The sequence below is a fragment of the Microtus ochrogaster genome, chromosome 8 (genome assembly GCF_000317375.1).
Source record: "Microtus ochrogaster isolate Prairie Vole_2 chromosome 8, MicOch1.0, whole genome shotgun sequence".
NCBI classification, from domain to species: domain Eukaryota; kingdom Metazoa; phylum Chordata; class Mammalia; order Rodentia; family Cricetidae; genus Microtus; species Microtus ochrogaster.
In genome coordinates this window covers 22,127,704-22,145,341 of record NC_022015.1, presented here as the reverse complement: position 1 = coordinate 22,145,341, position 17,638 = coordinate 22,127,704, and the positions used below count along the sequence as shown (strand labels likewise).

General features: G+C 46.3%; 1 protein-coding gene across 1 annotated transcript in view; it reads right to left on the bottom strand.

The window, feature by feature from the left end:
* The window catches only part of Plpp4 (phospholipid phosphatase 4), a 121,416-nt gene continuing 103,778 nt past the window's right edge, over nucleotides 1-17,638 (bottom strand). The window contains exons 6-7 of the mRNA XM_005351355.3: nucleotides 12,763-12,933; nucleotides 1-559 (exon numbers count right to left, since the gene is read on the bottom strand). Coding sequence (XP_005351412.1) covers nucleotides 360-559; nucleotides 12,763-12,933 — 371 coding nt within the window. The 3' untranslated portion in view covers nucleotides 1-359. The remainder of the gene's footprint in view (nucleotides 560-12,762; nucleotides 12,934-17,638) is intronic.

Below are 17,638 nucleotides of genomic sequence, written 5' to 3'. Positions count from 1 at the left end.
TCTTCTGGGTGGGAGACTTTATTATGTTTTACAACATGAACACAGAGGAGGGTGGGTGCTACGGCAAACACCTCAGGTAAAGGAATCACTGGATGAGCAAGCATGCCCACCCCACCCTTGCATCTGCCTTCCTGGTGCGTGGGTCTCTCAGAGACTGGTCCCAGTGTCCCGACTTTACAAACTGAAAATATTGAAGGGAGACATGGGAAGCGGCAGGAACACCATCCACAGAACAGAAGCTGAGGGGACTTTAGAGTAACTGATGAGAATCACATTACAGAAAAGCCTTTCCACTGTGTTATGACATCAGGGTAGAAGAATGAGCCAGGGGCTCAGCGTCCATCTTTCCTAGACACCCATCATACGGGGCCCTCGGTGATCCCCTCCAGAGGCAAGCTGGGCACACTGTCGTCTGTAGGCATCTCCTCCTTCTTCAGTGAAGTGGGCACTCGGAGGCTGACATACGGTTTGTGACACGCCGTGTTGGCCAGTGGAGGGTAATGTTGTCTATAGCAAATATAGGCAAAAATGAGGCCAATCACTCCTCCAACAAAGGAATCTAGTGGGAGAGAGGAAGTGGGAAAGACGGTTATTCTTCCTTCATATGAGCAGCCCAGATATCCAGAAAGTTCTTTTCCCACTTGCCCTAGATGATGGGTTGCTTTCAGTCTCTCCACCCCAACCTCCACTCCCCACCCCTGGAAGACCAAAGGAAAAAACGCACACTCAAAGTGTAAACTGTGGTAGTATTTCCCAAACTGCCATCATTTCTAGCACTTACATGCTAAAAACCATGGCTCAGCATGGAAAACATTGTTGAGGAGCCTGACGACGTAAATTCCAGTCTAACTTTCAAAAAGGTGGATGAAGAGAAGAGAGTCCACAAAGTCATTCTCTGACTTAGGTATGCATCGCCCCACTCCCTTGCACACACTTTTTTAAAAATCAAGGACTAGACTCTGTGCCCCATGCCTGCCCTTTAACTCACGCCTTAGAACTGCAAGAGCTCAGACTGGCATTCAAGACTTTTCAGAGTAGAAGAAGAGGTCCTAGACATCTCTCTCACATCTGAACACCCGCAGGGGCTGACATTTAGTTTTCCTAGGCAAGTCTTGCTAGAGTCTTTCAACCTTACTGGTGAGCTACAAGAGCCCAGCAGGTGTTCTAGTCCGTGCCTTACAGGAAGGGGTTTCTTGGGGATGAAATAACCCCTCAGAGGCATATGGGAATAAATCCTTTAGCAGTCCTTGAGACTTGGCACACTCTTTAGAGCTCTGAACAAAGGAGCTGGATCCCAACAGTGAGCTGCAGGGATCACAGAGAGGAAGGGGTGATGCTGGAGGGAAGATGAAGCAGGATGACTCACCCGTAGGCAAAGACAGACTCCTTTACCAAACAGAGCATCCAGGAGCTCAGGAGAGACTCCATGAACATGGCCCGCCCATCAGCCCTCAGTGTGTGTGATGCATGCCCGAACGGTCTCTACAGACTATTTCTGCCCAAATATCCTAACACAGTGGGAACCTCCCACAGTAAGAGACTTCTGAAACTCATGCCGTCGTCACCGCCAGGCTCAGCTGTCATTGTCCACATGCCAGCTATCTTGCTAGGTTACACTAATTTCCTACAGATAGTTGGAAGCATCTCTGTCCCTCCCACCCCCAGCATTCCCATTGAATTTCATTGCTGTGGCAAATCCCACTGCCAAGAGCAATGTAGGGGAGGAAAAGGTTGATCCAGCTTCCAGTTTCAGTCTATCCTCAAGGGAAGCCATGGGAGGAACTTGAGGCAGAAACCATGGAGGAGCATGGGTGGTGCAATCAAAGACCTACGCTTGATAAGCTTTCTTATACAGTCCAGGCTTACGTGCCTCGGGAATTAAGTCACCTAAGGTGGGCTGGGCCCTTCTACATCAATTGACGATCAAGATAGTCTCTGAATATACATGAATACAGGTCAATCTGATCCGGTGAATCCTTTAATTATAGATGCCCTTTTCAGGTGACTCTAGGCTCTATCAAGTGGACAGATAAAACTGACCAAGGACACGGAAGGCTGGAACACTGTTACCTGACTCTGTAGTCTGTGCTGGTCCACGGGCCATGTAAACCTTTACAGGTCTATTCATGGATAACCTCGTGACTTTTTGAGGTCTCAGCCTTCACAACATAACAGGCCTGTGGGATAAAGGCTATGTCCACTCTGGGTCAAACAAGGAATAACTGTTTCCACACTTCTTAGGACATCAGGCACCCTGTAGCCTCCTCAACTAAAGTCAAGCTACTTGCCTGTTGCTTCCTGTGAGGTCATACTGAGTTGTTGTCAAAACCTTGAGTCTTTCCAGACAATGAACTGCTCAGTGAGTAGCTGCGTGTGCAATACCAGTCATTGCTGGTCTTGTTAGATGTATTAGGCTCTACCTGAGCTATCAGAATAATTTGAAAGGTTTCTCATCTTAAGTGTATTCAGTGCATGAATGTACATGTGTGCATGGGTACACACGCACACCATGGCTACTGTGTGTCTGAAGACAACTTTTAGGAGTTCTGTTCTTGCCTTCCACCCCATGGGATCTGAGGATCAAAGCCAACATGCTTGTCAGCAAATACTTTACCTACTGAGCAAATGCCATGGCCCTAATAGAATTTTTAGTGGGCACAAAGTTTTGTATGTCACTATCCTCCATAGAACCAACCACTACGACTGTCAAAATTGACAGTAGGCTAATAGGCAAGCACAATCTCCTTGAACAAATAAATTTAGCGATTTTGTACATATAATTTTATTGATCTATAATAGTAAAATAGAAAAAAACAAGTATAGGTAAGAGTGCTTTCCATGTTAGGACATGGATGTCGGGGGCATGCAGCCCAATGTCCAGCTGCTGCTCTAATGGCCAGAATCTAGAGTCCGGACACAGCGGCTGCGGATCCTCCTTCATGTGCGAATAGATGGAGCTGCGCTTCTGCTCAGGGGACCTGCCACTGCCCTCACAAACCAAGAAGGCCTGGTGTCAACCAGAGTTGCTCACATGGCTGTCAGGTACTCCAGTCATGTTCCCTTCACTCACAGTCTGTCTGCCTGTACCTGCTTATTTCTTGGTTACACACATGTAGTTTCCATCCCGGACTCAAAAGGATCCTTCTTGCTCCCTCTCCTGCTTCAACACCTACCTCGTTATCCTTCCACAGCGAAGCCCGGGTATACACGCTGGCAACCCCTCCTCACTCCTGTGTGACTAATTCCAGTGGTAAATGATGGTGAACTTTGCAACTGTGGATGGCTAACACTAGGTTTAGAACTCTATGGGGACAAGGGTTGAGTGTCTTGTTGGTGCTGACTCTCTCAACACTTGGCCAACATCTTGCTGCTCACAGCAGAATTAAGATTGTTGAGGGAGGTGAATGCACAGGAGGTCAAAGGTGAGATTTGATGTCTGCCCTGTGTATCCTTAAGTGAGTCCCCTGTCCTTGTTCTCTGTCATCCTGATGGTTATATCTGAGCATGGGGAAAGCACATGGTCATGAAGAGGTTTTCCTGTTTAAGAGTGATCCGACATAAATGTCAGGAACACATACGAGTATCTGCTTGGCCCTGAGGAACAGCCTTCAAGATGGAAGGTGATGATCTGACAGATACTGGTAGAATTAGGAGACCATGGGCTTCAGGAAGTAGCCCATCCTCATTGATCCTCAGGGCCCAGTAGGTTTACCTGGGACATGGTAACACACCCACCATCTATCTACTCATACCCCAAACAAAGAATGCCCTTGTGGTGAGCTCTCTGTTTAAGACACTACAAGCCCATGCCAGGGTCAATCACTTCACCTCCCTGAGTCTTGGCTTCCGTCTCTCTCAGATGGAGATGAGGTCTCAAAATTCTCCTCATTGACCATGACAACAATTTCTCGCTACTATTATTAAAGTTGATAATACAGGGCATGTCACAAAAGGACCTAAAGGCAGCTGTCCTCATCCTGTTCCTCTCACATCTTACTATGGGAACTTATGGAAATTTTTTGATTCTCCTTCATCTTTCTTCCCACACAGGAAGCCAAGAGTGGAGAACGGTAACCTCAGGAACATGGCCATGTTTTTGTATCATTTCATTTTACTTTTAAATGCAGTATCCTTTTAACAAAAGATTAATTAATTGTGTGTGTGTGTGTGTGTGTGTGTGTGTGTGTGTGTGTGTGTGTGTGTGTAAAACTTAGAGGAAAACTTGAAGGAGTTGTTTCTTTCCTCCCACCATGGGTGTCCTAGAGGAATAAACTTAAATAGCAACCCTGACTTCAGGTGCCTTTACCCACTGAGCCATCTCACCAGCCCTTTAGAGAATTTTAAATGAATCATCCAAGAACCTGTAAAGCAGTGTATTTACTATGAATTCTTGAATGGGTCTTCAAGGCACAGTTAGCTTCATAGATTGAAACATCAGTTCAAATGAAGAGCTTCTTCATGTAATCTATGGATACCAGTCCATAAAACACATTACAGCCTTTTTCTAGTTCAAGGTTTTTTGAGCTGCACTCTTATATCATTTTATTGTCTTGTCCAAGCCCAGGGTGTTACTTTTATAACCATCTAAAATAAACCACAAAACCTGACCTGCATTTGAGCCACTGACTATCAAACGGACCAAAGAGCTAAATCTGCAAATGATACCACCTGGCTTCTCCGTGGCTCAGCATTTCAATAGGAGGTTTCATTGACTGAAGATGCCTAAAAATTCCAAGCATATGCTTCCTGGGCTCATTGATGTAGCAACGGGCAAGGAAATGGTGATGCCAGACCAACCTATTTCCCGTTTGGTAGAACCAATGAAATGCTAAGAGGGGTGGGAAGTAACAGGGACAAGACAGATTCTTATCCAAGCCACTTTCAAGCAGTTATCTCGGCTGTGTGTATTACACCAAGATATAAACAAGAAATAACTTGCTTTATGAGGGAGCTTGACATCAAGGGTTCAAGCAGGCTACTGCTGTTTTAATCAATCCACACACATCCCATTGACAGATATCAGGCAAGGGGCATGTGGGTCCTCATTGAGAGAAAACCCATTAGGGATTGACTTCACCCCAAGAATGGTAGCAATGTTCCTGAAAGACTCAAATTAAGAAATAATGGATCTCTGTGTCCCTGGCATCCAAATGCTGCTGTCTCCTTATTTAGCACTGCTGTCAGTCTTTCAACACACGAGTTTATTGTGTGTGTGTCAGGTGTTAGGCATTGAAGTTAGACTTTACACCTCAGGCTAAAAGAAGCATAGGCAACCCTGCTACCCAGAGTTTACAGCTCCAAGGGACAAGAGAGACACTAAGTAATGACGGCTAACAGTGAGTTGCAGCAGTGATTAAGTACCATGAATGACAAGTGTGGGGGACTGAGAGCTGGCCTGGGGTAACCTAGAGCACACGGTTGGGCTGAGGGTGTGACTGAGACATTAGGAAGGGAAAATAGAGGAGAAAAAGGTGCCTGCAGTTTTCTAGGAAGGAAAGAAATGCATAAAGTTGCCAAGAAAGGAAGAAAAGGGCTTGTCAGACTGAGAAATTGATGGTAGGATCACCTAATATAAAGGATATAGGACATAAGGCTACCAATCAGGTTGGGTGAAGAATATTTCTTACATTCTTATACAGCTCTGATGAGCCCTCAGCACGGATCACAGCTCCACTTTCCTCTGGGGCAAAATCTGTGCAGCTCGCAGCCTCTTCTCTTTCATCCTGTTTGGTACCCCACTTCCAAGTCTGTCTGCCTACTACTAGATGGCGTCTAGGATCCTAAACAGCTTGCTCATGTGCACTGCCTCAGAGTTCAGTTTCTGTTCTGCAAGTGTTTGGCAAAACAGATACACTGAACATCACCCACAGGATACACCAAACTGTCAACACCACTAGCCACAAAAAGCCATGCATTCCATGCCTCCTAAAACAGTCAAACCCAGGGACAGATCGTCGATCAGTGTTGCCAGGAGCAGGGGATGCTGACTGCTATAGCAGAATTATGGTGGCTGCACTATTCTGAATATGCAGATAAAACCCACTGCACTGTGCACTTCCAAGGGGAGAGCTTTACCATGCCAAATTAGAGCTCAATGAAGTCTTTCTTTACAGAAACAGAGGGAGGAAACCAACACTAGATGGTTTTCAATGAGACCAGAAACTGTGACTTAGAATCCAGCAACCAGAGAATAAATCTTTGCCTTTAAGATGGGCATAAACTCATTCTCATCTTCTGAGGTCAAAGGACAGGAAACGACTTCACTAGGTCTTCCACAACCAACATGCCAAGCTATGTTCACCTGCTCCAATAAAACAGCAACATGAACAAGGGCTTCCTATTTGTGTTGGCAGGTCTCCAGGAAGAGCACATTCATTCCTGTCACCATGGCAACATTCAACATCATTGAGTTCACTTGACTTAGGACTTTGTATGTCTTGGGCTTTATGACCCAAGACACTCAGGCAAAATTCAACTCCAGAAAACTCAACAATTACGTGTGATATTTTTGTTTGTTTGTTCTTTTTATCTTTCCAGTGATTCTCTGTCTAGTGAGATTTCTGCTTTTGTGACGTAGTTTCTAGAAAAGAATTTATATAACACCAACATACCTAGTACACTGGAGGCTGGAGGCATGGAGGCCATACTGCCTTACTGAGTCCAAAAGCACAAGGAGGCATGACTGAATGAATATTTAAAATGCAAATTTAATTTTTTTTTTTTACTTTTAAAAGGAAAAGGAAAGAACTGACAGAAAATGTGGCTTATTACATTAAAATTAGTTGGATGTGCTCAGAAAAACTCAGAGCATCTGTGTCACCTGGCATATCCCAGAAATACCAGTTTCTGATGCAAAGCCTCTTAGATAAGCCAAGGGAGGGATGGAAGCCAGCCAAGCAGGCCAACATAAAGTCCCACAAGGACACTTGGAACCTAGCATGCTGGCATCCTCTGTAGAGGGAACTGTTTCTTGCACAGACAGTGTCGGCTACTCAGCTACTGCTTGGAATATTGTTCTACAAGGTAAAGCAAGCTAAGTTCATGATGCTCCAGCTACGTAGACAAACATAAAACCCTCTCCTTGTGGTGGGAAGGGCAGCGAAGGGGGAGAACTGTGGAGTGGTCTCATTCTTTTGAAGCCCACAATTACTGGGCCCAACAGCAACTGCCCAACGTCATCTGGGCTCCTACATACGTCCTGCTTGTCTTTCTTTCTCTGTTAGAATGTTACAGAGAGCCAATGCTCACACACTGCGTCCCATGACATCTGTGCTCCTGCATATGTCCTGCTTGTCTTTCTTTCTCTGTTGGAATGTTACAGAGAGTCAGTCAATGCTTCACACACTGCTGAGCATTTTCTTCAGGCTCTAGGTAGCTTTCCCCATTGTTGTAATGCAGATTGGCTGAGGATGTTACCAGTGCAAAGAATGTGACCAGTAAGAGAGGAACACATTTTAAGCCATGTGCATGTTTGTAATGTCAGTACTCAGGAGGTTGAGGCAGAAGGATCGTGAGTTTGAGGCTATCCTGGGCTATAAGACGAGTGAGTTCTAGGGTAACCTGAGCTCATCATGAGGCTGACTCAAAAAGGCAAAACGCAAAACAAAGGAACCAAAGAGTCAAAAATCATCCACTTATTTAGCATGTATTTATTGAGCTGACCTATATCCTTTTAAAATTTCTGTCAAATTCCTAATCCCTTATAACACAGTGAGACATTACTAGAAAACTTGTTCTTAAGGTTTTGAATTCACTGTGGAACCAAAGATGACCTTGAACTTCTGATCTTCTTCCCATTGCTTCTTGAATGTTGGGATGACAGGGGTGTGCCACCACCACGGGGCTCTGGAGACAGAACTCTGACCCCAAGTCTGGTAGACAATCACTCTATAAGTAGCTATATCTACAGCAGAAGAAAAACCATTTGGGTTCTTTCTAGAAGATGAGACCATTGGGCTGGACCCTAGCCCCATATGACTGGTATCCTTATAAAGATGGCGGTTAGGGCAGATAAAGACAGAGGAAGTGACGTGAAGAGATGCAGGGAGCATGCCATGGGGGACAGCAGCAGAGCCTGAAACTCTGTTTCCACAAGCCAAGGCACATCTTAGGTTGAGAAAATGGAGTGTCAAGAAAGAGTCCTTCTTCAGGTTTCCAGGAGCATTGTCCTGGCGGTCTCTTGTCCAGCCTTCAGAATAGGAGGACATTATACAGTAAGACAACGTACTGCTAACCTTCTAAACCCCTGCTGTTTAGACGTTTGTTCTCGAAAGTCTAGGGAGCTCCATCAGAAGATAGCATGAGACATACAAACATCCCGCCTATGCTGGGGGAGCCAGTCAGTGACACAATTCTGCTCAGCTACGTATAATTTGTAGTTGCCTTCACATAACTGTCACAGAAATGGTTTATCTACATAAGGCCTATATAGTATCTACAAAGCCTTCCTCCCCTTCCTTGTTCTAGCGAATAGAAAGAGACAATTGTCACCATGCACTAAATTAGTTGTTAGAAGGTAGCAAATGAGTCAGGGTAGCCGGGCGGTGGTGGCACACGCCTTTAATTCCAGCACTCGGGAGGCAGAGGCAGGCGGATCTCTGTGAGTTCGAGGCCAGCCTGGTCTAGAAGAGCTAGTTCCAGGACAAAAAAGCTATGGAGAAAACCTGTCTTGAAAATAAAAAAAAAAAAAGAGTCAGGGTAGAGAGGCAGGATATGAAGACTGTGATGTAAGTGAAATGATACTGTCAAGTCCATCCCGATGTGATGTGTGGACCATGGCTAGGAGGGCAAAAGATTACTGAATGCCCACATCAAAGGGGCAAAGGATTGCAGGCACATGAAGAAGCCAGTGCAAGGGCCAGGTGGTGAGATAAGCCTGGAGTGTTTGTGAAATAGCAAGAAGCCACAGGCCTGAAGGATGGGATTCTGTAGGTTACTGCAGGGTATAGGCTCTGATGTTGAAGAAACAGAGAGCATCTAGACAAAGCCATGGTCCTAAAGGCTCACTGGCCACAGCGAAGGGACATGGATGAAGACTAGCCAGGAGCAATGGACCAGCATGGGGAGAGGGATCAAACTCTAGCAATAGCTTGAACACTGAAGTTCCCAGGAAACCACAGGAAGCTGAGAAGAGAAGAATTCCTTGAGTAAAGGGAAGCAAGGTGTCCATGGAACTCGGGAGTAAGCAACATCTTTCCTCGGGGAAACTGGGCAATGGGCCAGCCAAGTACGGAAAGATGCAAAAGGCCCAGGAGAGGAAGACTCCCATGGGCCACGTTCTGCCTGTCTGGTGGGCTCTATATGGATGGAGGGGTGCCATGGTGCTTCAGACTGCTACTAACTCTCCTGAGCACCATGGGCATCTGGACCCTGAGGTTCCTAAACAGCATGGAACCTTGGGAATTCAGCCATGCCACACAGGTAGCTAATGGAGAGAAGATGCATTCACTTGGAACGGAGCACACTAGAGGGAGAGCCGCAGGGCCTTATTCCGTTCAGCCCAGAGCTGGAAGGTTTCTGGTGGGAGCAACCATATGGTCCTAAGAATCCCCTTTCAAGTCCCTTCATTTAGCAAATCAAAGGATTGCTTCTTCTCTCCCTCCCCACCTCTCCCTGTGTGTGCCCATGCACGTGCCTGTGTGTGTGTATATATATGTGTGTGTGTGTGTATGTATGTGTCTATGCCCATCATGTGCCTGCGTGTGCCTGTGCCTGAGCTTGCATGAGTGCTAATACACTCCAGGATGAAGCAAAGTACATGTTCATACCCGTCCTAGCTATGGTTCTTCCTTGGCCAGGAACCACAGAATACACAAGAGAGAGAAGAGGCAGAAGCGTAGGGCATGCTGTGTCCTTCTCTGCATGGGTCTTCCCCAGCATGGGGATTCTACAAACTTTGGAGTTCAAATGCTTTGTGTTCATGGTTAAGCACAAAGGTGAGCCTTGGCAAGGCATGGGGCTCTGCACTAGCACCACATGCAAGTCTCTCTGGCTTCCCAATGACCTGGACGCCAACCTAGCACAAAGTCAAATGGAGCACCTGCCACAGAGAGTTTTAGTATCAATCCAACCAGCTCTCTTTCTGGGGAAGTTTCACTAAATATTTTACATGTAGTCCCATCTATGCCTAGGCCCCCATAGTCCCCTCATTCAGTAAAAAAGCAGACTTGTATCTTTAGAGTGGACTAAGGAGATTGAAATAACAGAAAACAACCATCACAACTAACAGAGCAAGCCATGTGAGATTATGGGATATTGATTAGCTATGAATATGTAATGAAGTAGTCAGTTGTATTTCTGTATCTGATATTGCTAAAATCACACTGAAATGGAGTCATAAAATCTCATAATAGTGATGCTGTTAACTCACATTAATAATGATAAGGGTTTGGGCTTTGCTGATGTCTATGGGATTCTGCATGGATTTCCACCTTGATTGACGGTTCCCACCTACGGTCACTGGGCAGCTCAGTTCGCCACAGAAAAACAAGCAATCTGTCTCAATCAAGCCTCCCGCCTCCCACATCCACCCACACTGCAATCAAAGGCCTCACTGCTATGTGTTTGCCAAGCCCCAAACCTCAGAGGCCACCTCCATTTCTCCCCACACAAGTGAGCACTGAATAAATACAATCTCTCATTCTTCCTCATGATTACATTACTGAGCCACAGAGAGAAAGGCAGCAAGCCAGGCCAGGGTCACATCTTATGCCATCAGTATAAGATCATGCAAAGATGAAGGAGGAGGGGACATCAATTTTCCTCAATTCTGAGACTCTTTAAATTTTGGGGCAGGGACTCATATATCTCAAGATGAGCATGAACTCATTGTGTAGTCCAGGATGACCTTGAACCTCAAGACATCCTGCCTCCTCCTCGCTAGTGCTGGAATCAGAAGTGTACAATCTATGTAGTGCTGGGGATGGAGCCCAGTACTTCATGCAGTAGGCAAGTGTTCTAGCAATTAGTGACATCTCTAGCCCCTTGACATTCTTCACTGCTTCCCCAATCCAAAATGGTCGGGTCAGGGTGGCAACTCTGTATCAGTGGCTTTTGATCCGATCATATTGGGAAAATACACCTGACACCAAGGCAGTTGTTTAGGAAACCCTACACATCCTCAGTAACAGTGAGCAAGGCAACAGAGAAACTGGTTGGCACAAATGGGTTCATTATTACATTCAGTCTATGACATGACTCTGTGAAATATTCAAATATTCTCATTCTATGGTCAAAGAAGAAATTGGAGTTCCTTGAGAAACAGGAGACACAATTCACACAAGGCTGTTTGGTCCATACTGTTCTTGCAGGGGGATGTCCTAAGCCCATTGGCAACAAACATGGTAGGAAAACATGGCTAGAGCCAGCGTCGCATGAAGACGTGCCTCTGTTGCTGTTGGTGCAGGACTCTCTTCCTCCCTCCTTCTTGTAATATGGTTTTCAGGACACCAAGCACTTCACTCAACTCAGTGAGAAGCAGGGAGAGCTGCAGCTACAGCTCTGTGGTCCTTTCCTTACCTCCTCCATCCAGGGGCGTGGGGTGATGATGCATCCCCTCTGTAAACTGCTCCAGCATCTCTTCCCCACACCCTGCACCTTCTAACTCCAAAATGCCATTTCAGGTACATGACTCCCAAGACATGAGCTCCAGGAGGGCTGGGAGTAGACCAGAAGCTGGGAAGAAGCAGGAGAAACTGTCTCCTTACTGTAGGCGACTTTCAGAAGCGACCAGAAAGGTCATGCCCCTTTGTCAGACTCCTGGACACCACATCACACTGCATCCTACTCCTAGATGCCCATTCAGGACCGATGGGATAGCGGGAGACTAGTCAAGGTGCTCTGAGGATGCCATTTGGGGAAGCCACACCATAGACGCTGCTGTCCCTGGAAGCCACAACAACTATGGCTGTCGGGCTGTCACCTCTGTGTCTGTTTCCTGTCTATTATGGCAGGTGGCGATTCTCTTTCAGAACACTGTGAGTTGCAGTTTACTGACAGAGACATGGTTGGGTCAGTCACATTCCCAAAACAAACCCCTCACTTGCTTACAATTTAAGTTTTAATGAATATCCTAGGGCTGACACATAGAAGCAAGCTTCACCCCTGCCTTGAGACAGAGGCAAGCCTCACCCCTGCTTTGTGATTGAAGTCTTGCCTTGATACAGAGTAAGGCTCAGGTCAGTCTTGCAATAGAGGCAAGCCTTGCCCTGGCCTTGTGATAGAGACAAGCCTCGCTACAACTGTGTCAAGTGCTAAGTCTCACCCCAGCCTGGAGACAGAGGGAAATCTCACCCCAGCCTTGCAATAGAGGTAAGCCTTACGCCAGCCTTGTGGCGGCTACTAAAATTATTGGTGAAGTTGGAACCCTGGACTGGACATACCCTTTGGCACTGCCTCTGTGGTGAGAAATACGCCCTTGGGGACTGGATTTACAATGGAGAAGGAGCCAAAAACAACTTGGCAGTGAGTCTGGAGACCAATCAAGCAGAGAAATCACATTTGGCCGGAGGCCAGGGTGACCACACTGAAGACCTGATATCCTGGCAGGACTTGAGCTAAGTCTTCTTGAGAACAAACAAGAAGAAAAAGCTCAGCAGGGCCAAGATGAATGCCAGGACACACTTAAAGAGGCCTGCGTCTTTTATGACCACATCTAGTCCAGCTTCTGACAGTAGGGACTCAGCTCTTCCCAGCTCAGTGACTGTCCAACACCCATCCCTGGAGGAAGAGGGGGGCCGCTCTGAGGACTTATCGGGGACTCACCTTGCCAGTGATGCTTGTAGTCACACATGCGCGATAGGGCAATCATCATGGCACAGTACAAGGGCAAGATGGCAGCACAAAGCCGCCAGCTCTTCCCCCGCCCACTCTCCGTGAAGCAGTGCAGCTTGCCAGCCAGGTAGAATGTTGTGAAACCGAGGCCCGAGAAGGCAACTGCCAGAGAGAAAAAGCAGATGTCACCCTAGCAGGTGTGAGTAGCAAGAACTTGGCAGCCTTCCTGTCTGCCATCTCCATGCCCCAGGGTCAAGGTCAAGGCCAAGAGGAACCAGGCACCATGTAGCCAAATCTGTTCTGCCACAATCACTCTAGAATAAACTTTCAACCATGAGAATGACCCTTCAGGCCTGCATGTGGCCAGAGTTAACTTTGTGTCATCATTCTCTCTCTTTCTCTCTCTCTCTCTCTCTCTCTCTCTCTCTCTGGCTCATCCATTCAACAAAGCTTTAATGACTCGGGTGATTCAATGGGTCTTTGTTGTCAATGAGACACATCTGGAAAACGAAACCTCAGTTAAGAAACTGCCTTCAGCAGATGTCTGTAGGGCAGCTTCTTGATTGCTAACTGAGGAGGGCTCAGCCCACTGTGGGCAGAATCATCCCTAGGCATGAGAGCCTGGGCTATTTAAGCAAGGTAGCTGAACATGGGCAAGCAGAAAATCAGGGTCTTGCTTTAAGTTCCTGCCTTGGCTTTCCTCAGTAATGGCCTGTAAGCTGTAAGGTGAGATAAACCTTTTATTCCCCAAGTGGCTTTTAGTTTTCAGTGATTTATCACAGCACAGAAAAGCTGGCTAGAACAGCTGCCTGATATATGCTAGGCAGACACATGCTAAATGAGGGAAGGGAAAGATGCCCAGGACACATCTCTGCTCTCATAGGGTATGTGCTTTGAAAGAACATGGTCCCCAAAGGGAGAGGCACTATTAGGAGGTGTGGCTTTGCTGGAGGAAGTGTGTCACTGTGGGCATGGGATCTAAAGGCTCTTTTCTCAAGCTTCCCTCAGTGTGACACTGAGAGAGGCCATTTTCTGCTGCCTTCTGATCAAGAAGTAGCCAGCACCATGTCTGCCCACATACTGCCATGCTCCCCGCCACCCCAATTAAATGTTTTCCTTGTAAGAGTTGCTGTGGTCATGGTATCTCTGAACCAAGCAATAGAAATCCAAACCAAGACACGGGGCTTTGGGGCTGTTGGAAGGGCATGGGCATTCTGAGAGATTATTTAAAAATGTATTACATTCAATAAGAAAGAGTGTACCCAAAATATTCAATAAAAACTGCTTAGATTAGAAGGGTTGGGACAAGGGGAACCTAAAATGATCCCTGGCTTTTGACAGAGACAGAACATGCATTGGCAGCATTTGCTAGGGTGACATCAGCAAATGCCCCGAGGAGTCAGCTTGATGGAGAGGACAGTCGTGCCAAGCACCTTGAATTCTTCTTAAAATATAAATTATTGTATTTTAGACATGCAAAGACTTAAAACCATAGAGTTTGGATCTAGTACAGACAACCCCCCCCCCCAAGCTTTCATTCATTCATTTATGCCAATCTGGATCTGGAAGACATTCTAATCAGTGAAATAAGCGTGCCCAACAAAGACGGTTCTCGCTTTGTTTCCGATGCTACGACCAATACCCTGAAAAAGGAAACCTAAGGAAGAAAGGGTTTATTTACTTACAATTGCAGGCTACAAGTCCATTACTGTGGGGAAGTCAAGGCAGGAAAGCAATGTATAGCCCAAAGTGGAGAGAATTAAATGCATGGAACCTTCCTTGGTTGCTCTCAGCTAGCTTTCTCCTCTCTTACAGTGTTAGGATGCCCCCTGCCTAGAGAATGGTGCTGCCCACAATGAGTTGGATCTTCCTCCATAAGTTACCAATTAAGATAACCTCCCACATACCAACCCTTTCTGTATAATTCCTCATTAAGAATCTCTTTTCTAGTGATTTCAGATGGCATCAAATCAACAGTGAAAAATAGTAAACATCAGGAAAAACACCATGCACTTTTACTCATGCGGGAGCTAAGATTTTGACTTCATAGAGGAGAGTAAGACAGTGGTCTGGGATGAGCAGTTGGAATAGAGAGCGTTTGGGTGGAAGGCGCCAGGTTTAGTAGGAAGACTTAGTGCCAATGCTCTATAGCACAGCAGGGTGACTACAGCCTGACATCTGTTGTGCATTTGAAGATTAAGCAGAAGTATCCAAAGGCCCCTACACAAAATGGTCAGTGTTTGAGGAGGTGAAAATGCTAATTACCCTGACTAGATCATCCGGCATGGTTTACAAGTATTAAACTCGCATACTCCACCCTATAAACAGGTACAAGTATTGTGAATATTAAAATTTTTAAAAAAGACTTCATGTTGGAAAAAAATGTTGCAGTTGTAACTCAGTGAGATTTAAGGTTGGTCTCTGAGGGCTTAGAGCAATGGTGTTCAACCCTGGCTACATAGTCTCCGTCAGTAGACAGGAAACTTAAAAACTGCTGGTATCTAGGTCGCATTGTCTGTAGTGGTCAATGGACTGGGTGCATCTGTTCTTGGATGCAGTGCTGTAATGATGCGTCTGTACTATCGCTGGCTATAATGGTTTCCATGACCAAGCTCAGGGGCTTTCCTTGAGATCAGGTACTGCAGCTACTCATCTCTGGATGCCAGACTTAACCAACTCTTCATCTCGGCTGGAAGATAAAGACAAGAGTTCCCACAAACACAGCAACTCCAGGAGCACAGGCCTGAGAAATGCATCCTCAGTTCACCAAGTCCAAGGGATGGGGCAAAGCCTTAGCTACCGTGTGGGCATCGTGAAGGAGTTTATTACAGATATAGGCCCTCGAGGCTGGCTGCAGACCCATGAGTGAGGACTGGCTCTCCACAGTACTACCAAAAGGATCATATGCACACCGCAGTGTGAGAAGCCCTGGGCCTAAAATGTATCCATTATCCTTTCAGGGCATCTTTAGAATGGTCTCAAGGTGGTAGCATAAACTCTGAGGGGAAATTAAAAGACGTTCTGTTCGAAGCTGTTTACAAAAGTGGAAAATTGGAAGCCCAGATCCCTGACACCTTCTACAGCCAGGGAGGCAACACAAAAACCCAGATTCTGTGACAGTGTTGAGTGACAAGAGGACTCAGCAGCAGGTTCCAGGTCAGCATAGCTACAGTGTATGACATTAAATGACCTTCAGTTTTTCCAAACCATCTCTGAAAATTATGTACCTACTTAAATAGGATCTTGGTTATGAGCATGAACTTGTGCCATAGTAGGTCTTCCTCAGCCACAAAGAGAGGATCCATTATAAGCAGTTTTATTTGTTTGTTTTGTTTTCTTGAGATAGGAATTTTCTGTGTAGCCCAGGCTGTCCTGGAACTAGCTCTGTAGACAAGGCTGGCCTCGAACTCACAGAGATCCGCCTGCCTCTGTCTTCCAAGTGCTGGGATTAAAGGTGTGCACCACCACTGCCCAGCTCCCCCCGCCTGTTAAACAGACGTTAAACCTGGTTTGTCTTGGATACACAGATGAAGCAAACATCAAGAAACCCAAATGGAAGCTGTGTGTGAGAACTGAAACTTTTCTCCTTATTACCAGCATTCCAACAGTAGAAAGCTTAACCTAAGATGTGAGATAGGGCACAGCCCAGCATGGCACGCTAGGACGATAGAAGGGTATTAAGTGATTTCCATAGTGTTCTAACATGGAGTCATTTGGATACCGTCCTAGCTGGTTCAAAAGCTTCTTAATCCCCACCCACATGCACTGGACTCCATCCTTCCTATCCATTTACATCCCCACATGAGGTACAGGAGTGGGAGGGCTGGACGGCTTATTCCTATTGTCTCTGACCGCATCCTGAGCTCTTACAAAAGGAATAAAATGGACTTTATTCAAGCGAGATAGCTTAGCAAATCTCCCCCACCTAATTACCCAAAGTGTGAGGAGCCCAGAGGCTCTATTGGGCTATGGATGGAAGTTTCCAGAATCAGAAGGGAGACAGCCTAGAGAAATGCCAAACTGTCATTTCTCAGGGAAATGGAGTACTTCAAAAGCCGATAAACCCTGAGTGGATGAGAAGAGGAGGAAGAACTGGTATAAGGCCCATATAAGAATGTCTTGAAGACTTCAACACTGATAAGCAAACAGCTCAAGCTACCAGTTCTGTCTGCACTCTGGCACCTTCAGGAGATGGAGAAGGAAGGAGTTTCCTGGCTTAGAACCTCCACCCTCCTCCTGACTTCCACCACCTAGGACCTCTCACCTGGCAATGCAGGCACCAGCTCTGGCATCAGGGGCTTTGCATCATTCTCTGGAGTGCAGGTGAAGCCTTCTCTTCTGCCCAGTGGGAGGCAGCACCAGGGCACAGCCTCTCCCAAGCACTGAGGCCTCTCCCTCTCTGCAGAGGGGGGAGTTCTTTTCAGTTGTAAGTGGGGAGTGCAGTGGCTGCAGCAGCCGGTTTCCTTTTGACACGTGCTACTGGGCCTCCGGACAGTATTGTGAAACTGTTGTATGCTGTTACTTTTCTAGATGACAATATAAAGTTCCAATTTCATGCTAAACCTTAAGCTTGTCACTTTGTTGCTGACATTTATACAGTTATTGAGCTGATGTAATGTTTTCTGACAAAGGACTTTGAAGGGAATTCCTTCTGGCCTGGCAGACACAACTGTGCATCAGGCTGCTCTGGTCCTTTGCACCTTTGCCTTTTCATTAAAAACTGAGTCTGAATTACACCCATTAAGCTGTGGTTGAATAAACGTTATTCCTTATGAGACAAGGGGTTTGGGACCAGGATGTAATGTTCCATAAGCCAATCGGCTCTCAGATCCTGAATCCTAGATTCAAATTCGATGAGGAGAGCAAG